Genomic DNA, 22,051 nt, shown 5'->3' on the forward strand with positions numbered 1-22,051 from the left:
GCAAGCAGATGGCTCCTTTATGAAGTGGGCTAGTTCTAGGTACCCTGGAAGCAGCCCCAGAGGCCTGTCCTTCTCCTCACTCAGCGTTGCGGAACTTTCTTGTTGGGGCGGGCAGTTCTTAATGTCACTCTTGTCTTTCCTTCTAGGTCCTCCTAACTCTGGGATTAATCTTGTTCACTGCCTACTTTGTAATTCAACCTTTTAGCTCGTTAGCACCCGAGCCTGTGCTTTCCGGAGCTCACACCTGGCGCTCCCTCATCCATCACATTCGCCTGATGTCCTTGCCCATTACCAAGAAGTACATGCCAGAGAATAAGGGCGTTCCTCTGCAAGGTGGAGAGGAAGACAAACCCTTCCCAGGTAGAAGGCTGCTTCCTGCTCAGCAGATTGGTGTTGTCTTTGTTTGTTTTGTTTGAGATGGTCTCTTCCTGCTGACCCTGTCCTAGAACGTGATTTGTGTCTCAGGCTGGCCTCAGCCCCAGCAGTGCTGGGATTATGGGCGTGAGCCACTATGCCCAGCCTGAGATCCACTGTTCTTGATGATATTTGATGGAAAGGGATTTATTGGAATCTTCCCTATATTGTCTTCCTTCATTCAGCCCTTACTAAGACTGGGGGATGAGTTGTGTTTTCCCTATTTTGCAGACAGGAAAACTGAGGCTCAGGAAAGTCAAACTTGCCAGAGAAACATGTCTGGTGGAGCCAAATTCAAATTCTCTACCGTTAGGACACGATGTTAGGATGGACGGTCACAGAAGGCCGACCCCCTCTCTTTCAGGCCTCCTCCCCTGGGATCTTTGGTGGGCACCTCTCACCAGGTCCTCATCGCTGTCACCCTGCTGGGCCGGCGTTTGTCACTCCCACCTGCTTACGTTAGTGCAGCGTGTCAGGAGACCCCTTAGCAATGGTGCAGCAGAGGAACTCCAGTCTTGTAGACTGCAGAGGAGCCTCCGTTTGAAAAAGTGCAGTATGGGATCACTTTAGACCCACATTTTGAGACAGAACAGAAGGATATTGCTCAGGGAAGTTTGGGGGAATGAGTCCTGTCTTCTCTTTCTCTTCCTCCATGCTGGAGATTAAGCCCAGGGCTTGAACAGTCTAGGCTAAAACCTTCCACTGAGCTAGACTACCAACCCCCCTTAAAATTTTGAAAAAAATATTACTTATTAGTATTGTGTACATCCTGTATGTATGTGTGTATGTGAGCACAGGCACATGTGTGCTGTAGCACTCACAATTGTATTTATTAGTATTGTGTGCATCGTGTGTGTGTGTGTGTGTGTGTGTGTGTGTGTGTGTGTGTGTGTGTGCCGCAGCACTCACAATTGTGGAGGACAGGGGACAACCCTCAGGAGTCGGTTCTCTTCTTTTGACTAAGATTGAACTTGGTGTCAGGCTTGCCTGGTAAGCACTTGTACCCACTGGTCCACCTTGCCAACCTGCCCAAGCTCTGTTTGTTTGTGGGGGTTGAGACAGGGTTTCTCTGTGTAACAGCCCTGGCTGGCCTGGAACTCATAGAAATTCGCCTGTCTCTGCCTCTAAAGTGTTGGGATTAAAGGGGTGTGCCACCCCTACCCCCACCCCAGCTTTTTGTTTGTTTGGTGTTTTTTTTTTTTTTTTTTTTTGGTGGTATTAATCTCATTTGTCCACTTTTTTTTTTTTTTTTTTTTTTTTTTTTTTTGATTTTTCGAGACAGGGTTTCTCTGTGTAGCTTTGCACCTTTCCTGGGACTCACTTGGTAGCCCAGGCTGGCCTCGAACTCACAGAGATACGCCTGACTTTGCCTCCCGAGTGCTGGGATTAAAGACGTGCGCCACCACCGCCCGGCTGTCCACATTTTTTTAGAACTTTCTTCAGAAACCTTTAGAACTCAGGACAGGTTTTAGAAAATGTTTTGGGGAAAAAAACTTGACTGGTTTAAGCTGACTTTTATAAAATCATAATGTCATTCCTTAAAGCCTGACTTTTTTAGTCATAAAAATCGCCTTTTAGATTGGTTGCCTTTGAATGCTGTCTGTGTACATTTGAGGAAGTTATGAAAAGATTTCCCAAATTATCTGGGAAATCAGAGGAAGGGAACATTGTCTGATAAGAACTCTGCGCCATGATTTCTTGTTTGTGGGAACTTATTTTTAAACTGACTGGAAATACCATGTTTATTTCTTGCCATACAGTTGAATACCGATTTCCAGTACCACAGTTAACAATTCTGTTTGAAAATTCACGCACAGCTTACACAAATTGACCTTTTCTCTCACAGATCTCTGACATATAAGAATTTGGATGTTTCTGAAAACACTCACATTAAAGTTAGCCGTGGCTGCCTGCACAAGACGCAGCCAGCATCACTCCACCATAAATGAGGAGGGGCTCGTGAGACCACCCACCCTGAGGAACCGTGGCACTTAATTGTTGCTGGTGGGGGAAGTAGTTTCCTCAGTGGGGTAGGCACTGGTGTTCATGCTCCAGTAAATAACACCTCCACGCATGCTCATCCCGACAGTCAGATTAAAGTCAGTGGACAGGTTTCAGTCAGAACACACTCACACTGTGAAGGCCTGAGCTGGCCTCATGCGGGGAAGCTGGATCTCTAGCTAGCTACGAGTAGAACTTTCTGCATCCTGCACCTTCTAAGGAAGGAGGACGTGGATGTAGTATCATCGAGGGTTAGGGAACAAGCGGCCCTTGGTTGCTTCAGAGCTCAGGAATGAATAAGGCTTAGGGTCCTCACCACAGCCCGCTGTGGAATCCTCGGATCTGCGGTGGTGCTTGCTTTCGCCGAGCTGCCCCAGCCTGCCCTCCTCTCTCACTTGCAGATACACTCACGTGGTGAGAGCTGGCCGCCTCCTGCTGGCTGCTGGGCATTGTGTGTGCACTCCGTGCTCATTTCTCAGTCTCCCAGACTCACGCAGTGTCTGTGCCCACCTCAGAACGAGGAGTGGACTGTGATGGGGACTGGCTGGCTTGCCCGAGCTAGCGGAGAGAAAGGATTGCTTATGAGAACTCAGGAGGACCGGGGCTCTATAGAGTGCAGCCCTCCTGAAGTAAAGCTGGTGGCAGAATGGCACCGCCAAATCCATTCCCACTTGGTGAAATGGCTCCGGGCACGCTGCCTCCGATGTAGAGCGCTTGAAAAGGCCACCTTCATCCACAGGCTTCAGTCCAGCAGTGCTCTGGCTCAGCGGGCAGGGGCTCTCTGCAACAGGAACTTGCCAGAGTCTGATTCAATGTTGAGCACACACCCATGAGAACAGGGGTCTGGGGCTCCGCAGGTCTCCTGAGCACATTGCTAGAATAAGTCTGGCATGGGGAGCCATGATGAGTGCATCACGGGCTGTTCCTGTCAGCATTCTTCTGAGGTGTCTGTCACTCTGCTCCTCGTTTGACAGTCTTCCCCGGGTGAAGATCCTGAAAAGCCAGGCACCCTCCTCCACGTATGCCCTGCGCTGTTGGCAGTGATCCCTGAGACCAGAGACAGGCCCACAGACTCTGCCGCAGAGCCAGAGCTCTGTGCTCGCGCTTTCCTCACTGCCTTTTTCCCCAGAAAGGGCTGTAGCCTGCTTTCTGCCGGGCTAATAATATGTGTAAAAGGCCTTCCCCACTGAGAACTCTAGGCTGTGCCATGGCTGTCCGCATGGAGCTAGCCTGAGTCAGTTTTCTTTGTCAGCAGCTAGGACTTCTGGGAGCAGGTCAGCCCAGCCACTCTTCTGCAGAGTGCCGGTCTGTGAGAACAGGTGGGAGGGAAGGTCTCCTGCACACGCACTTCAAGGCTGTGTTGGTCTGAGACGCTGATTTTGACATTTCAAGCAGTGGAACCATCCAGACCCTGGGGAGAGCTCGGAATACATACAGGTCATGAGGTTACTGAGCACATTTCAAGTAAAAAATCCAAGTAGGAGAAATCATGAAGACATCCTGAGGGTGGGCACATGCCATCTTTATTTTGAGGTTGGGTACTCCGCAGAACGTAGGTTAGCTGAGGTCTGACTACCTGAGAGGTGGCTCCAAGGTGTCCCTTGGCAGTCACACTTGGTTTTGTTTCTTGAGATAACTAGTTGTTGAGGAGGGTGTCTGGAGTAGAGTCTGGAGTTAGGGAAAGATGGCAGTGGTAAGTGCCTGCCTTCCCAAGGCGGCCCTTCCCTTGTTGCTGCCCAGCAGGTGGGTGGGAACCAGAGGCTGGGAAGAGACAGAGCAGCGGTTTAGGAGCTGAGGGAAGGTTCTGAGCCAGGGTGGCTTGGTGCCCTGGCTGCTGCTGCTGGCGTTTTCCCACTGTTTGCTGTCACTGTTACAGAGGACACGTCAGACAAGCCTTTGTGGAGAGGTGGAGGGCCAGCGGGAGGCTGACCACATCTCCATGCCCCATCACCACCATAATCACCACCAATCCATGGCTGACCATTCCTCCTCAGTGATCTCAGGGCTCTCTCTGTAGGAAGCAAATGTAACTCCCCCATGTGGGCGAGCTGTGGTACCTGGTCCTTCCCCTTATCACTCCCCTCGCTTTGCTGGCCACCGGCCTGGCATCTGCCCCTGCTCCTGTCAGGGGCCACTTGGGCCGGCCTTAGCAGAGACTCAGGCTCAGTTGATGATCTTGCCTTAAGTGTCCCTGATCTCCAAAGACATCTTCCCTGGGAGATACCTAAAGAGTATAAACCCCATGAAGAGACCTAAGATTGTGTTTTTAAAGAAAGTACGATGGGCTGGCACACGCTCAGAGGGTGAAGATGCTCGCCTCGCTGTGCTGTCAGCCTGAGTTTGATCCCAGAGCCTACATGAAGGGAGAAGGAGAGAACTGACTCCGTCAAGTTGCCCTCCTGCCTCTGCCCACATGTGTCATGTACACACACATAAACAATAATACAAAATAAATTCAGAATATCTTTATACATGATCTTAGCCAAAAGGCTGAGAAGCAATTAAAACATTTTTTTCTTTTTCATTTTTGAGACAGGGACTCTATGTATCTTTGGTTGACCTGAAATTCCTTGTGTAGACTAGGCTAGCCTTGAACTCAAGTCTACCATCCTCTGCCTCCCAAGTGCTGGGATTAAAGGTGTACACCACCACCACCACCACCACCACCACCACCACCACCACCACCACCACCACCACCACCACCACCGCCTGGCTCCCTTCATGATACTCTTTTTTAGCTTAGTTTTTTTGTTTGTTTGGTTGGTTGGTTGGTTTTTGAGACAGGGTTTCTTTGTGTAGTTTTGGTGTCTGTCCTGGAACTCACTCTGTAGACCAGGTTGGCCTCGAACTCATAGAGATCCGCCTGCCTCTGCTTCCCCAGTGCTGGGTTAAAGGCATGCGCCACCACCACCGAGCATGATATTCTTACCTTAGCCTCCCAAGTGCTAGGATTACTACAGGCATGTACTACCACACTTGGCCTAAAAACCACTTTTTTACACAAATATGTGCATATATTTGATCCTTCTTGGGTCATGTGTACATATACAGTACTGTTACCTAGACACACTATTAATTTCTTTTTTGATTTTTTTGTTTGTTTGTTTTTATTTTGTTTTGTTTTACACTATTAATTTCTAATGCTACCAAAACAAAGTATGGCAGCTTGGGTGGCTCAAAACCACAGAACTTGGGATCGAGGATTCTGAGATGAAGTATTGGGAAGACTGTGCCCCGTCCACAGCCCTGACTTGGGATCGAGGACTCTGAGATGAAGTATTGGGAGGACTGTGCCCCGTCCACAGCCCTGACTTGGGATCGAGGACTCTGAGATGGAGCATTGGGAGGACTGTGCCCCGTCCACAGCCCTGACTTGGGATCGAGGACTCTGAGATGAAGTATTGGGAGGACTGTGCCCCGTCCACAGCCCTGACTTGGGATCGAGGACTCTGAGATGAAGTATTGGGAGGACTGTGCCCCGTCCACAGCCCTGACTTGGGATCGAGGACTCTGAGATGGAGCATTGGGAGGACTGTGCCCCGTCCACAGTCCTGACTTGGGATCGAGGACTCTGAGATGAAGCATTGGGAGGACTGTGCCCCGTCCACAGTCCTGACTTGGGATCGAGGACTCTGAGATGAAGTATTGGGAGGACTGTGCTCCGTCCACAGTCCTGCACTCCTTCCGGCTGCTGCTGCTGCTGGGGAGCAGCTTTGCCTTTCCTTGCTTGTGCTCCGCCCGCTGGCTGCCGCCATCGTCACATGCTGTCTTTCCTCTGTGGTTTTCTCTGCCCCTCCTTCTATGAGGGCATCGGTCAGACTGGATTCAAGGCCCACTCTACATCAGTGTGGTCCCATCGTAATTATCTCTGCAAAGATACAGTTTCCAAGTCCAGAAAGGACAGGAATGGGGGTGCTGTTCAACCCCTTCAATACTTTTGAAGGGTTTTATGTTTTGTACCATCCTATAATTTAGCTAGTTTCCACATTTTGTTTTGCCACTCGGGAGGCTGAGGCAGAAGTCACAGTTAAAGGCCATGGCCAGTCTGGGCTACGTGGTAAAATATTCTTTTTTTTTTTTTTTTTTTTTTTTTTAAGTATTGGTTATTTACTTATTTGTTTGTTTTTGTGTGAGTGTGGGTACCACAGTGCACAGGTGAAGACCAGAGAACAGCTTTCTGGAGCCAGTTCTCTCCTACCATGGCGTTCAGGAATTGAACTCACATTATATTAAGCTTGTGCCAAAAACACTTTAACCCCAAGCCATCTCACCAGCCTAGTAAGACATTGTCTTTAAAAAACAAGGGTGGTGGTGGAAAGATGTCTCAGTGGTTAAGAGCACTCATTGCTCTTCCAGAGGACCCAGGGTCAGTCCCTAGCACCCACATGGCAGCTCACACCTGGCTGCAACTCCAGTTCCAGAGGACCTGACACCCATGGAAAAAATACCCAATGCACATTTAAAAAATAATAATAAGACCAGGCATGGTGGTGGCATATGTCTCTGTGAGATTAAGGCCAACCTGGTCTATATAGCAAGTTCCAGGTCAGCCAGAGCTACTTAGTACAACCCTGTCTCTAAAAGTGGGAGGGAGGATAGTGTTGCAACCACCGAGTCAGGTGGATCTCTGAGTTCGAGACCAGCCTGATCTACATAATAAGCTTCAGGACAGCCAAGGCTACATAGAAGTATCTTATCTCAAAACAAAGAAGAATAAAACAAAAAACAAGTGCTATAGAGATGGTTCATTGGTTAAGAGAACTTGCTGCTCTTTCAGAGGATCCAGGTTCAATTCCCAGCCCCTACATAGAGCAGCTCACAACCTCTGTAACTTTAGTTCCAGGGAATCTGACACCCTTTTCTGGCCCCTTCAGACACCAGTTATGCACATAGTATACAAACATACATACAGACAACACACCCATACAAATGAAACAATGTAATAATACAATAAAATCATTCTCTAGTCTTTAAATTTTATCATTATATCTTTAAGTAATCTGGCATTCACTTTGGTGTATTTGAAAGATTAGAGATCAAACTACTTTCTTACAAATAGAGATCCCTAGTCTTTAATGTTTGTTGAATCACCCTTCCTCATGGGAGAAGAATATGCCTCTACACAGATTAAGTAGTAGACGGATCCACACATGCACAGGTGTACTCCATTCCACATTCTCTGTGCCTTAGCTTTCGGCCTGCATGTGTGTTTTCCCTGCCTGCAGAAAACACGGGGCTCTGTTACATTCTCAGCTGTGAACTTTCACAGCTGAGCCCTCTCCAGCCCATGCAGACGCAGCTGTAAGAACCAGTTCTCCCCAGGCGGTGACGTTACTGCAGAACGAGTCTGAGACAGATGTGCATGCAGATCCCACACTGACCTCCCCAGGCTCGGGACACCAGGAAGTGCCATGTCGTTCCATCAGTGTCTTCCCCGCTGCTCTTGCAGTCCACACTTCTTTCTTTCCAGACTGCCAAGCCTCTGGCTTCTCAGTGTGCTTGCTTATCATGTGCCGGCCTCTCAGGATATCCTAGTCACAGCCTAGAACAGTCCTCCTAAAACCTCAGGAAGCCAGTGCTCAGAAGCCTCTGACAGTCCCTGAGGGAGGAGAGCTGGGCGACTTGAAGCCCTCATCGCCATTTGCTGCAGCTCTGTCCCCTTCCGTTCTGTCCTTGCTCACTGTCTCCAGTGCTCTTCCCTGTCCTCCCTCGGGTGCCCTGGGAACTTCTGTACTCACTTGGTCTGTTCTGAGAGGTGAGAAAGGAGGCCTCCCACTGAGGGCTACGCAGGCCGCCTGAGACGGGCCTGGACTCCATGCACGAGCCTCTTTCCCAACAGTGTAACTTATCCTTGTTTATGCTTCCTTGTGTATCCATTGCCTCGTGGAGTTCTTGTATTTTGACAAGAAATCATCATATTTGGTCTTTGATAAGGAACATTTTCCTGGGTGGTGGTGCACGCCTTTAATCCCAGCACTTGGAGGCAGAGACAGGTGGATCTCTGTGAGTTTGAAGCCAGCCTGGTCTACAGACAGAGTTCCAGGACAATGAAACCCTGTCTCGGGGGGCGGGGGGGGAGGAGAAAGAAAGAAATTATTCCAGAAGGGGAGAAAAATGTCCGACTTGGCAGCCCCCTATGGCCATGTGAACAGGTGGCCCTGGAGGGCCCTGAAGGGGAGAGGCCCCGCCCAGGAAAGGTGCATCATCAACCTGAGAGCCCTGGAAGTGGAGGTCTCTCCCAAGGAAAGCCAGGTGCTGTGTGTGGTGGGTGATGCAGGGGGCAGGGAGTGCCCAGTGCAGTCCCTCCTGGTGAGGACCCTGTACCCACTTGCCTTCCGAAAGAACTCTGTGTGCTGCCTGCCTGCCTCCGAGGACTTCTGTGGGGAGTGGTTTTGTTTTGTCTTTTGTTTTGTTGTAGTTTTGAGATAGGTTTTCTCTGTGTAGCTCAAGCTGTCCTGGAACACACTGACTCCAACAGTTTTCCATGTGCATGTATTGACTTAAGAAGCTGACTGTGACTCCGCCACTTTGGTTCTAGGATCTCTCAGAACCGTCTTGTGAAACACTGTGGGAACACGCTCTTAGAGAACGTAGAATTGGAAGTAAACAAGAAATAATGCAATAGGTTAGGAGTGAGAAAGAAGAGGTGGTGGATACAGGACCCTCTCAGAGAAGCCAGGGAGGGTGCCAAGCAGCTAGCTGGCACTTAATGCTTGGGTCTGGGACTCCCATTCTGACCATACCGTGAACCCTGGAGCTGGAAGCAGCAATTGGTAGTAGCACATCCCTTCTGAGTTGAGGTGGAGCACTGTCTTATGGGCAGAGGCAGCTCACTGTCCACCAGAAATAGCCAGAGAAGTCTCCATCCCTTCTGCCTTAGAGTGACCCTCACCTCACTCTTCCTTCCCAGAGTCACCCTGGTCTCCACGGGGGTTCATAAGAACGAGAGTCTAGGGCCACACCAGGGTGTGGGAGCACCCTTGTACTGCCCCCCCCCCTGGGCTGGAGATGTTCAGACATGCCAGGTCCAGGGTAGAGACAGAAGAACTGTGTAACTGAATGCTTGTTGCAACTGTTATGCTCTGCTGAGTGATTTGATTGAGGATATGCATGTTCGTGTTAGAAGATTCTTTCCACAAAGTATAGAAAAGCATGCAGCAGAGAAAAGCGCCTCTCGCCCCAGAACCCTGTCCTCCAGACTGCTCTCGGAGGTCTCCAAGGGAACTGGTACTCCCCTGTCTGCTTTTGTTCCTGGGCTGCTGGGCTCCCCACTGTCCTTCTGCACCTGTCTGCCCTCTCTTTCCTCTCGCAGACTTGGACCCCTGGTCATCAAGTGACTGTGAGCAGAATGAGTCGGAGCCCATCCCTGCCAATTGCACTGGCTGTGCGGAGATGTTACCCCTCAAAGTAACGCTCCCAGAGGACACGCCGAAGAATTTTGAGAGACTCCGTCCTCTGGTGATCAAGGTAGGCAAGAAGCCAGGTTTTCCTGTGAACAGCCTGCCCATAAAAGGCAGGATCAAGCTCTGCAAAGCTGTGGTGACTTACTGTGGTCTTCTGTGTCACCAAGACAGGACAGCCTCTGTTGTCTTCAGAGATTCAGCACTTCTCATGCCAGTACCCTGAAGCCACCGAGGGCTTCACTGAGGGGTTTCTCACCAAGTGGTGGCGCTGCTTTCCTGAGAGGTGGTTCCCGTTTTCTTACCCATGGTGAGTCTGAAAGGTGCTTAGCTTGTATGTGAGGAAGGGGCAGGACAGGTTTAAAACAGTGAGAGCCGGTACCATAGATCTGATCAGCACATTTTATTTTTTTTGGGGGGGGGCGGGGGTTCGAGACAGGGTTTCTCTGTGTAGCTTTGGTGCCTGTCCTGGAACTCACTCTGTAGACCAGGCTGGCCTCAAACTCACAGAGCTCCACCTGGCTGTGCCTCCTGAGTGCTGGGATTAAAGGCGTGCGCCACCGTGGCCTGGCTTTTTTGCTTTTTGGGGTGGGGGTGATCAGCACATTTTTGAGTCAACCTGCCGTGCAGTGCAGGGAGGAAGAGAACAGGGTCTCTGCCTGTCAATCTGCTGCCATGCAGAAGCTCATGCATTAGCTACTTTCCTGTTGCTGTGATGGAACACTGTGACCAGTGTGTATTTGGGCCTGTATTTCCAGAGGAATGAGAGTCCGTCACCTGTCCCAGCAGACAATCTTTAAACTCAGAGTGACACCTCAGGCAAGGCCAGCTTCCTAAGCCTCCCCGGACAGTGCCAACACCTGAGGCCAGGAAGGACGTTATCATTCAGTCGTGAACCTGATTGCAGCTGCTTAACATTTGCTCTAAGGAGAGGGTCAGGGGGCTGAGGGCTGAAGAGAAAACTTAGCAGATAGAAGAGCTGCATCGTGGTCAAGGCGCAAAGCGGGAATTCTCAGCCACTTTGCAGATCCACGGCCAAGCAAAGCAGGAATCGTCAGCCACTTTTCGGATTAGAAGATTACATTCAGCCAGGTTAAGCTTGTTGCCAAGCTCACTCACGATGGAAACCTGTTTGCTTTCCAGTTCCTTCTTGTGTCCTACAGAAAACATGGGCCAGTCCTTAAGGCTCCCTCTGGCAAGAAAGAAGAGCCAGCTTCCGTGGAGAACTGGTTCAAAGGAAAATTAAAATTGCACTTTGCGTTTTGTTGGATAACTTCTTTCTAAAATGTTTTTTACATCTAAAATTTTGATTACATCCATTCGTTTATTGTGTGCCTGTGTGTGAGTGCTCATGCTATCATGTATGTGTGGGAGGTCAGAGGCCAGCTTGTAGAAGGCAGTTCCCACTGTCCATCATCCGGGTCCTGGGATGGAGCTAAGGTGGCAGGCCTGGCATCGGATAGATGCCTGTGCCGCCTGAGTCAGCACACCAGCCCCTTCTCTGGACAGTTCCCGGTGCCTCTGCTGTCCGTTTCTAGTCTTTGTTACGTGATTTAGATGGGGGGGGGGATACTTGCGTGCCATAGCATGTACATAGAGGTCAGAGGACAATATTCAGGAGTCATTTCTCTCTTTCTACCATGTCGCTTCCAGGAACCACACTCAAAAAGACACCAGACACGGCAGCGGGTGCCTTCATTCACTGAGCCACCTCTTTTAGATTTGTTTCTTATTATTTTATACTGTGTGTATGGGAGGGGGTATACCCGTGAGCACAGGTGCCCTCCGAGGCCAGACGAATCAGACCCTCTAGACCTGGAGTTCCAGGTGCCTGTGAGCCACGCTACATGAGCTCTGAGAACCGAACTCGGGTCCCCTGAAGGAATAGAATAAGCTCTTAACCTCTGAGCCCTCTCTAGGCCCTCCTCGGTTGTGGGGGTCAGAAAACAGCTCTCAGAAGTTGATTCCCCCTGCCACTTTATGAGCTCCAAAGGTCAAGCTCAGGCTGCCTGCTGAGCCGTCTCCCCAGCCCCCGCCTTTCTTTAAGTTCGTTAACAGACTGCTCCGGCTGCCCACTGTCCTCACTCTGCTGCGAAGGAAGTCGTGCTTTTTGTCCCTTTCTCCTTCTCGTCAGTCTCTCTTCCCCTGCCTCTAGCCTGCTGTTACTCCAGCTCCTTTCCAAAGTGGAATGAGAGGATTCTCATTTTCTGTACCGCTTCAGCTGGAACTTAACATTCCGCCCATACACATAACTGCCTAGAGGGCGCTTCTTGGTGAGCATGTGTGTGGTACAGTTCATCAGTTCTGCGTGACTGTCATCATGGATCTAATACCTAAGACATGATCCTGCTGGGAAAGATGACAAATGCCAGTAATCCCAGCACTGGATTGTGGAGGCAGGAGGATCAGATAAAGGTTAGTATCCTCAGCTACAAAGTGAATAGGAAGCCAGCTGGGATCCATGAGACTGTCCCAAAAAGACCAAACAGGGTCTGAGGAGACAGCAGTTAGGAGTGCTTGCTGCTCCAGAGGACCTGGCTTTGATTCCCCCCACCACGGCATATAACTTCCTGTAACTGGCTCTGGAGGCTAGCTCCCTCTCTGGCCTCTGTGGGCACCCACACTCATGTGGCATACTCACACAGACACATATATTTTATTTACTTATTGAGATAGTAAATTTACTTCCTATTCCCTTTGTAGTTCTGTTCACTGTGCAGACCAGGCTGACCTCAAACTCACAGAGATCCACCTTCCTCTGCCTCCTGAGTGCTGGATTAAAGGTGTGTGCTACCATGCCCAACTACAGACATAAAAAATTAAAAAAGAAATGTTTAAAAAAAAAAGACAAAATAAAAAGCATAGTCCAGCTCTTTCCCATCTGTACCTGCTGCCATTGGCCACCTCGCCCCCACTCCCCCCACCCACCCCACCCCTGTCCCTTCTGCAGATGGGCTGGCTAACCTAGAAGCTGACTGGTTTCTGTTTTACACCTTTTCAGGAGGAGACCTCTGAACAGATCACAAATCTTACGGGAGCTTTTTCCTGTTTTTACCCAACTTCCATTTCCAAAAGATGCCTCCTTAAACAAGTGCTTCCTGGTCCACCCGGAACCTGTGGTGGGCAGCAAGGTAAGGGTGTTGGCAGGACCTGGCTCGCTGTTTCCCCCTGTGGGATATGGGCTGAGCGCTGGAGGCCTTCTCTGCATGTGGACTCGGAGAGTGAGCTGACTTTGGTCCCTACTGCGGGCATCTGGCATATTCCCAGAAATCCTCCCTGCAGATCTGTGTCCTGCTGCCTTTCCTCTTTAAAGGAGTGGGAAGTTGATCTGACCTCCCTACCTCAAATCAGAGTGTAGACAGGCCATAGATGAATAGTGTGTCATTATAGTCCCAGCCTTTTCTTTTTGTAAATAGGGAAATGGAACCTGAGAGAGAAACCTTTAACCCAACTTTAGGAGAACTTTGAAAACCCACCACCACCAAGAGAGTCAGGACAGAGATAGGAAAGGCCAACACTTGAGGGCCTGGGACATTTGTTTATCCCACCCCTTCCTTCCTTCCCATTGGCCAGGGCCAGTGGCTGGGGAGAAGCCCGTCTGTGTTGGGGTCTGTCCACTTTGGTCTGAATCGCTCTTTTGTTGAGTCCCATTCCTGAGGAAGGTTTCAGAATTGTGATTGATTTGAATAATGGGTTTCCCACCTGGGGCCTTCAGCCAGCTCTGGCTGGTGTCTGCAGCCTCCTCCCGATGCTCCTTGCTTGTAACAGCTTGCTGAGCTTCCTGAAGGACTTTGAGTGCTGCCTGCCGCTGTGTGGCTGTGTGGAGAAGGGAGGGTTGCCCTGGAGGGAAGACCTGCAGCGTAGGGCGGGCCGCGCTCTCACTGCAGACGTCCCTGGTTTGGCCGCTCTGTCCAACCAGAACTCAGGGCCCCGTTAGGGTTTCATTTTCGTAGTTACGACAGAATCTGGGCGAGGGACTTTACAAGTTTTCCCACTGGAACACTGAGGTGAAGTTCAGTTTGCTGAACACAAAGGAGTCCAGAAGAGGAGTGCATACAGCCATTCAAGTGGTTATCAAAGTCATCTTGTGGGGTGTTCTGAGAAGGCAGTGGTCCCAAAGGCTAGGATCCTGAGAGCCTGGTTTCTTAGAGCATGTGTATCCCACCCTGGCCCAAGCTTTCCTTCCTCCCAGCCTCACTACTCCACCCTGCTGTCCTCCTCCTGGTCCCTAGGCCCTGGTAAAGCCAAGGCCCAGTATCCCAGGTCAGTCTTGGGATAGAGAAGAGGTAGGGTCTGGTCACTGTGCAGCCCTACTTCTCCTATTCCTCAGTGTTGCCTAGAGCTGGCCCTCAGTCACCCATTCCATCCTGGGCATGAAGGGCATGCCCGAGTCCTGAGTCTTGAGTGAGGGCTGCACCTGCCTGGTGGTGGTCTTAGGTCGTCTTCAGGACTACAGATGGCAGAGCATCCGCCAGTGTTGGCACTGGTTCCCTGCAAGCCAGCTCAAGAGAAGAGGCCTCCTCCTGTGCCCCTGGTTGCCAGTAAAATGGCTCCGTATGGCCTTGGAGACATTCCTGGGCTGTCACTGAGGGAGGATGTTGCTCAGTAAGTCGTGCAGTTCCTCTTGAGAAGAACCCATAGGTGACTGGAGAGAGGCTCATTGGTTATGAACACTCTGCTCTTGCAGAAGACCCAAATTCAGTTCCCAGCACCGACATTGGCAACTTACAACTCCTAGGACTCAAACTCCAAGGACTCTGGCTCTCTCTTCTAGCCTCCAAGAGTACCCACACATAGGCTTACAGATAATGAAATAAAAAATTACTAAAAATAAATGAATAACCCAGAGAAGAAATTTTTACCCTGGTCTCAGTACCAGGAGATGCCATGATTAGGAGAGACTAGTTTGTTTTGTCTTTTAGAGATAATTATGAAATTTGTTATTATTCATGTTTTCCTCATTGCTCAGCCTACTAGGAAACTCAAGGCCATATGTAAGGCCAGGCTTTTTGGCACACACCTTTAATCCCAGGATTCAGGAGGCAGAGGCAGGTGGATCTCTGTGAGTTCAAAGCTAACCTGGTCTACATAGAGTTCCAGGACAGACAGACTGGAAAGAAAAAGCCATTATGTGTAAAGGGTTTTGTCCACCAACCCTCATTCTTCTCCTTCTTTCTCCCGCACCCATTCTTTACTCCAGATGCATAAGGTGCATGACTTGTTCACTGTTGGCAGCGGAGAAGCCATGTTGCAGCTCATCCCTCCTTTCCAGTGCCGAAGACACTGTCAGTCCGTGGCCATGCCGATAGAGCCTGGAGACATTGGTATGGAGGGTCCCAGGAGGACAGGGGCAGTCTTTCTAAGCATCTCACGTTGCCCTCAAGAAGGTTTTAGCCTTTGGGCTGGAGAGATGGTTCAGCTGTTAGAGGCTAGGCTCACAACCAGAAATACACGATGGTTCTGTCTGTTTAAATCAAGAGTAACATTTTATCAACACAGTTGATGTGTTTATTGGGCTTCAAGAGAACAGGTGAAGTAGCACAGGGAGATGTGTGTACAGTCAGCGCTGAGAAGGGGGGGTCGGTTGGGCCTACCGACTCCAAGGTAGAAGGGATTCTGGGAGTTATTTAGAAGAATTTATCCTTTTATAGATGAGAGTCAAGTGACCTTCCCAATGTCCCACCGTCAAGTCAGGTAGCCTCGAGTCCCGGCCTGACACAGGCATGCCAGGCCAGACCACGGCAAGGTCCGAGGAAACCTTCACGCCTGTTTTGCAGATAAGACAGCACGAAGTGAAGGGCCACCATCACATGGGTGCCACTTCTGTGTGCGTCCCACAGCCAAGACCCGGCTCACACTGACGACCCACCCTTGATTCTGGCTCTGTGCTTCCTACCCAGTATCCTGAGTCTATTCCAGACCAGTCGGTTGACAGCAGTCCTCTTGGAGGATGCCACTGGTGTCCCTGTTTGTACCTCACAAGATCTGAGCCCCTGCCAGGCTGAGGCCAGCTTCCACTGGGTGCTTTTACCACTGGCCATCAGAAGCCCCAGGGTGCCGGAAGCTCTCACCTCAGGGAAGGCCGGGAGCTGGCGTTGTGCCAAGTGTGGCTCCACCTCCCAGAACCTTTGTTTCAGTGTAGGTGTGGGGAGCATAACAAACTGAGCAGTAATCATGGTCCAGTGGTGCAGGCCATGCAGGGCTGCGGTAAAGTGAATGTGTGCGTGGGAACAGCAGGCCCTGGTTCCTGCAGTGAGAGTGGCTGTCACAGAGGGCAGGCTTTGAAACTGTGGGCACGCTGAGACAGGCCTCTGTCTCGTCTTCTACCAACACCGTTGTTCAGACCACTTCAGAAGCACCTTCAATTTCCAGACTCTAGATTTCCAGTTCCCACGAGCATCCGGAATGCCAGTTAGAAAGTTTGAAAAGAAGAGGTGACTGGCAGCTGCCAAGGAAGCTTTGATAGGCAGGAGCAGCCTAAAACACAGACGCCAGGCTCCTGGCAGCAGAGCCTGAGTGGCAGCCACATGGCAAGCGCAGAAGAGGGCAGAGGGGGCTGGAGGGCGGCTCAGCGGTCAGGAGCACTGACCGATCTTCCAGAGGACCCGGGTTCAGTTCCCAGCACCACATGGCAGCTCACACCTGCCCGAACTCCAAGACCTCACCCCTTCACACAGACATATGTGCGGCACAACACCAATGCTAAGTTAACTAATTAATTCCAAAAAGGGAGGGGGCAGACCCTGAGGAAAGAACAAGCATGGGGGGGGGCCCGGACTGGAGCCCTGGGAGGAGGGGAGGTGACAGTTCATCTGCCCGGGTGGACAGGACCAGAGTCAGACCTGTCGGTGAGGAGAGGAGCTGGGGGGCGTGGCCACTCAGGACCCGTCAGAACGGCACGGGGACAAGCTGTTCTGTGACTTTATTTATTTTAACTAAAATGCTCTTTAACTGGAAGTGGAGGGTGGGAATTCCAGATCACCAGGAATCCTGGAATGGAGACATAGTCAAGGATGATAAATATTGGGCACAGCATCAACTGTCACGGCACAGTCCCAGCAAGGTCATGTGACCTTTCCTCAGTCACCAGGTTTTGGTCAGTGCCTGTTCTGTGCACTCCGCGTCTAGACAGGTACCAACCGTCACATCCTGGAGACTGCAGTTGAGGGCGGGCATGAGACGGTTTTCTTCACTACTCAGAAGTTTTGGAGACCGTCTCGCTGTGTAGTTCTGGCTGGCCTAGCTATCATAGGTAGCCCAGGCTGGCTTCAGACTTGCAGTAGTTCTGCCTCAGTCTCGGTGCCAGCATTACAGGTACGTGCCACCACCTCAGCTTTTCTGTATTTCTTTGTTTACTTGAGTGACTCTGGTCCTTTTGAGGTGGGGTCTGGCTGTGTAATCCTGGCCGGCCTCAGCCTTACAAGTGCTGGGATACAGGTGTAGCCCCACACTCGGCAAGAGATCCACAGTGCTGAGTGTTAGAGCATGCAGGACAGCCCTGGGAGCAGCAGCAGGTCACCTTCCCACACCCAGATAGAATAGCTCTGAGTTTTCTAGACGGTTCTTCACATCACTCCTGACCCCAGGGCTGGAAACAAGAGCATCCTGAGAAGGCCCTGGAATAGGCTTTCTGAGTAAGACTTTGGAAACTGCTGTCTTCATGCATGGTACGCAGGATACACAGACTCTGAGAAGTTATGGAACCGAGGAAGCCTCTGTCTTCAGATCTTCAGAACACTGTTTACAGAGCTGTGTTGGGAAATCTGTGTGTGCTGGAGCAAATTATCTTAGGAATAGCCATGTGTTCCCCACAGAACCCATCCAGACCTGGGCATAGTGACATGCACCCCGAAGTCCTAGCATTCAAGAGGCTGAGGCAGGAGGATCCCAAGCTTGAGGCCAGCCTAGGCCACATAACAACCTATCTCTCTCTCTCTCTCTCTCTCTCTCTCTCTCTCTCTCTCTCTCTCTCTCTCTCTCTCTCTCTCTCTCTCTCACACACACACACACACACACACACACACACACACACACACACACTCCACTTCAAAAAAGAAAAGGAAAAAAAAATCAGCCTGAGAACTGGTGGCTAATGGTTTCCTCATTGAAAACAGGCTGCCTTTGTGACTGGCCAAAATGTGATTCAGTTGTCTAGAAGATGGTGGGGAGGACATGTCTGCATTTGGAGTGTCTCTTTGAATGTCAGGTCACAGAGAACTAGGCATACTTCCTTAGGCTTCAGAGAGCACAGAGGCCTTCGCAGTCAAATGCAAGAGCAGCAGGACTCGGACCCGTGGCTCCGGCCAGTGTCCCTCTCCCTGACATTCACTCTCTCCTCTGCTGTCTTCCTCCAAGGCTATGCCGGGGCTGCCGACTGGAAGGCCTACATTGTAGCCAGAGGGGTCCAGCCTTTGATCATCTGCGATGGAACCACTCTCTCAGAACTGTAGGAAACAGCTGTCCACGGGAACTACCTGAAGAGCTGAACACCAGGCTGAAAAGAGTGGGGAGGGGAATAAATCGCTAAAACAGTTTCCTCGGGTTGGTTGCTTAGTTACCTGCCCTGGGTGCATCGGAGACAGCGGCCAGGGCCCCACCCCAAATCTCTGTCCCGCGATTCCTCAGGGAGGGTTGCAGCCTGGCTGCTGCCCAAGGCTTTGCCCACATTGTCTTCTCCAGGCCTTGGGACACCGAGGTGTGGGAATGGCTGGTGGCTCCCTCTGGGTGTGGACATGGCTCCTCTACCGGCTTCTTCGAAGTGGAGGGCAGCAATGGGTGCTCACGCCACATCCTTCACCAGGTGGATCTGTTTGTCCACTCTTCCCTGGCCACATCACCCTGCACTAAAAAGTACAAAAGGGAAATCCATGGCCGACTTTAAAAATCACTACAGTTTGACAAGCAGAAAGAATTGGGAACCATTGTGGGGGGGGCTCAGATAGCCAGAATTGTATCTTTAAAAGTACCTGCTAGTACCAGGTACATACCTTTAATCCTAGCACTTGGGAGCTCTAGGCTAGCCTGGTCCACATAGTGAGTTCCAGGTTTGCCAAGGATTGAGACCCTGTCTCAAACCCCACCCCCACACACACCCACACACCCACCCCACTACCGCCGCCCCAAATGTACCTCCTAGATCTAGGGATGTAGCTCAGTGGTGGAGCGCTTGCCGTGTGTGTGAAGCGCTGAGTGCAGTCCTCAGCGTCACAGAGGAAAAGGAAAGCCCCTATTGTATAATGCCCATGGCTCCTGGAGCTTGGTGAGGGATGCTGGAGACTGGCTTACAATTCTAAATCTTAGAGGGTCCCATGCCCCTCCCCCACTGCCCATCAGATTGGCTTCTCAGAAGTTCAGCCTCCCCTAGCTGGCCAGCACCCTCGCTGAGGCTGCCCTTGTCAACTGCTGCTGCGTCCCACCCCCTTCAGAAGGAATGAGTTAGACTAGCTGGCCTGAGGGAGACAGGCACCTCCCTGAGTTTGATCTTTAGGCCTGACTTTCTACAGAGATGTTTTTCAGCAGCCTCAAGGCTGATGTAATGTGGTCGGGGAAGGAGCTGCAGAGCTGAAGCGTTCACTATCAGTGTGCAGCTCCCTTCGTGGCCCTCTGTCCTACCGTGATCCCGTCTTCGTACTGGGAGGCAAGGTGACATGTTGGTTTTGTCAGGATGCACGACTATCCTGACTAGGTGATCTGTTGTGCTTACTGCTCCCCTGAGTGCTTTGGGGTGTCTTCATCAAACAGTGCAAAGAAGGATGCCCCTTGTTTGTTCATTTGCTGAAAAATATCTCTGTAGAAAGTCAGGCCTAAAGATCAAACTCAGGGAGGTGCCTGTCTCCCTCAGGCCAGCTAGTCTAACTCATTCCTTCTGAAGGGGGTGGGACGCAGCAGCAGTTGACAAGGGCAGCCTCAGCGAGGGTGCTGGCCAGCTAGGGGAGGCTGAGCTTCTGAGAAACCAATCTGATTTTTGAGACAAGGTTTCTCTGTGTAGCCTTGACTGTCCTGAAACTCACTCTGTAGACCAGGCTGGCCTCGAACTCAGAGATCTGGCTGCCTCTGCCTCTTCTGCTGTGATTAAAGATATGTGTCAGCACCCCCTGGAAGGGATACTTTTTCTTGCTTCCTCTACCTTTTTTGTTTTTTGTTTGTTTGTTTTGAGACAGGGTTTCTCACTGTGGCTGTGGCTAGCCTTGAACTCATGTAGACCGACCTGACTGGCCTTGAACTCATAGAGATCTGCCTGCCCCTACCTCCCCAGTGCTGAAATTAAAGGCGTGCACCACTACACCCAGCTTCCTCTGCCCTCTTATTGGTCCTTTATTACCATGGCTAGGTACTTGACCACTGACCATGCCTCACAGAGGTGAAGGAGAACCAAACTGAGTGGTGGCCTCTATTTCCAAATTGCACAAGTCAGAAGACTGCACAGTAGGTCTGTGTAGGCCAAGGCGGTCCACGGTGATGGAAGTTGTGACCCCTGTGGGGTCCTCCCCATCCTTAGAGGGGCCCTGTGTCTTCTCCCAGGCCCTGGCTCCCAGTGGGGAGCACACGTGGGGTTAACCAGAGGGTTCTGAGAGGAGGCTGAGGTGGTCGGTGGGTTGGTGGGAGACAAGCGGCCTGCACAGAGCTCGGGTGGAACGGCTCAGGGCCTCCTCAGGCTAAAGTGTGACCTGCACCTGGGGGAGCTTTCCCTGAAGGAATGGAGTCCCGCTGCTAAGAGCTGGGACTCAGGTTGTCGTCAGAGGACCATGAGAGGCCAGCTCTAAGCTTCCACAGTGTGCTTCCCCCATGCATGTGGGCGGAGTTACACTCGGGTCCTGGGCCTCCAGAGCCTTCTGGAACTCCATCCTTGGAGAGGAGGCTCAGAGGTTCAGAGCCACTGCCGCAGTCTAGAACCTGGTGTTCTTTCCATGTTTGACTCCATGTTTACCTCTGGAGCCCAGAAAAGAGCCAGAAAAGAGCTCGAGCTGAAGTCAAGGAAACCTTGCCTGGGTTGGCCTTCGGAGGCACCTGGGAAGACCTGAAAGTCCTAGACACCCAGCAGACAGCAGTACAGGCTGTGTGTGCGTGCATGCGTGCGTGCGTGCGTGCGTGTGTGTGTGTGTGTGTGTGTCTCTGTGTCTGTGTCTGTGTGTGTGGTGCGGGCAAGGGAGAGACTCTCAAAGGCTTCTCTGCTCTTAACTACTGCACAGAATTTGCTCACCTCAAGGAATCCTGGAGTCCTGCAGGAAGGACGGGGGCTGCCAGTGGGTCTTCTTCAGCCAGCTGGAGGCCTGGAGACAGAAGCAGCAAAGGCCCCTCTGCACGTGTGGTGGTGTGGACAGGAGGGTGAGGGTCGGCAAGAGGAACTGGCATTGGGAAGGCCGGGGACCCATCTAACCAGCTCCCCTCAGGTGCCAATGTGAGCCAGGCACGGGGCAGGTTATGAAGTGGTTACTAGGCAGTGACATGGTGACCTCTGTGTGAGTTAGGTTCATTTTTTTTTTTTTGTGGGACTCCAGGCCCTAGAAATCAGCTCTCTGGAGAGGCAAGTATTCTTTGAAGCGATTGAGTCCACGTGGCCAGAGTTCACGCGGTCGACTCTCGAGTGGACACCACAGCTGTTGTCGTTTGTGGAAGAGGCAGGCTTGTCCTCACCCCACTCTGGATTTTAAGGAGGAGAGGGAGTGGCAGACAGTGTCTTGTGACACTAGAATTCACCTGTTGGGTGCAATTCAGAGCAAATTTGGGGGTTGGTGGGTGGGTGGGTGAGTGGGTGGATTGAAGACAGGGTCTCCCTGTGTAGGCCTGGCTGGCCTGAAACTCACTGTGTAGAACAAGTTGGCATCAACTCACAGAGATCTGCCTGTCTCTGTCTCCCGAGTGCTGGAGTTACGTGGTTCATTTTCTAAGGAGTAACATCCAAGTCATTCCAGCCTCCGGTGCCCCTGGGGCTGCACACACTATCCCTCAGCCTTCACGGAGTCCTGGGAAGTAGGGGCAAATCCCTGTCACAAGGAAAAGAAACTGAGGCTAGAACAGGAAGTTACTGGCAGGTGGCAGGTGACTCCACCCAGAAAGCATGCCCTTGGCTTGTGGGCATGCCCCACTGGCGTGGGAGACCGACCTGGAAGGTCAGCAAAACAGAGCTCCATGGGATTTGCTTTCCAGGCGCTCGGGAAGACGTTAGAGGAAAGAATCTCACCACGCAGTCGTTATAAAAACCCGCCCTGTGTCCCTCCCCATGTGAAAACTCATTC

The 22,051-nt window shown here is 51.3% G+C and overlaps 1 protein-coding gene across 6 annotated transcripts in view; it reads left to right on the plus strand.

Annotated features, from left to right (window-relative positions):
* C16_21H6orf89 (chromosome 16_21 C6orf89 homolog) overlaps window positions 1–18,349 on the plus strand; it is a 34,201-nt gene extending 15,852 nt beyond the window's left edge. For all 6 annotated transcript variants that reach the window (XM_028885026.2, XM_028885023.2, XM_028885024.2 and 3 more), the window contains 6 exons: window positions 147–360; window positions 9,728–9,882; window positions 9,986–10,125; window positions 12,817–12,946; window positions 15,016–15,139; window positions 18,171–18,349. In XM_028885026.2, the coding sequence (XP_028740859.1) occupies window positions 147–360; window positions 9,728–9,882; window positions 9,986–10,125; window positions 12,817–12,946; window positions 15,016–15,139; window positions 18,171–18,265 (858 nt within the window). In that variant the 3' untranslated portion in view covers window positions 18,266–18,349. The remainder of the gene's footprint in view (window positions 1–146; window positions 361–9,727; window positions 9,883–9,985; window positions 10,126–12,816; window positions 12,947–15,015; window positions 15,140–18,170) is intronic.
* Window positions 18,350–22,051: the final 3,702 nt, after the last annotated feature.

The sequence above is a fragment of the Peromyscus leucopus genome, chromosome 16_21 (genome assembly GCF_004664715.2).
Source record: "Peromyscus leucopus breed LL Stock chromosome 16_21, UCI_PerLeu_2.1, whole genome shotgun sequence".
NCBI classification, from domain to species: domain Eukaryota; kingdom Metazoa; phylum Chordata; class Mammalia; order Rodentia; family Cricetidae; genus Peromyscus; species Peromyscus leucopus.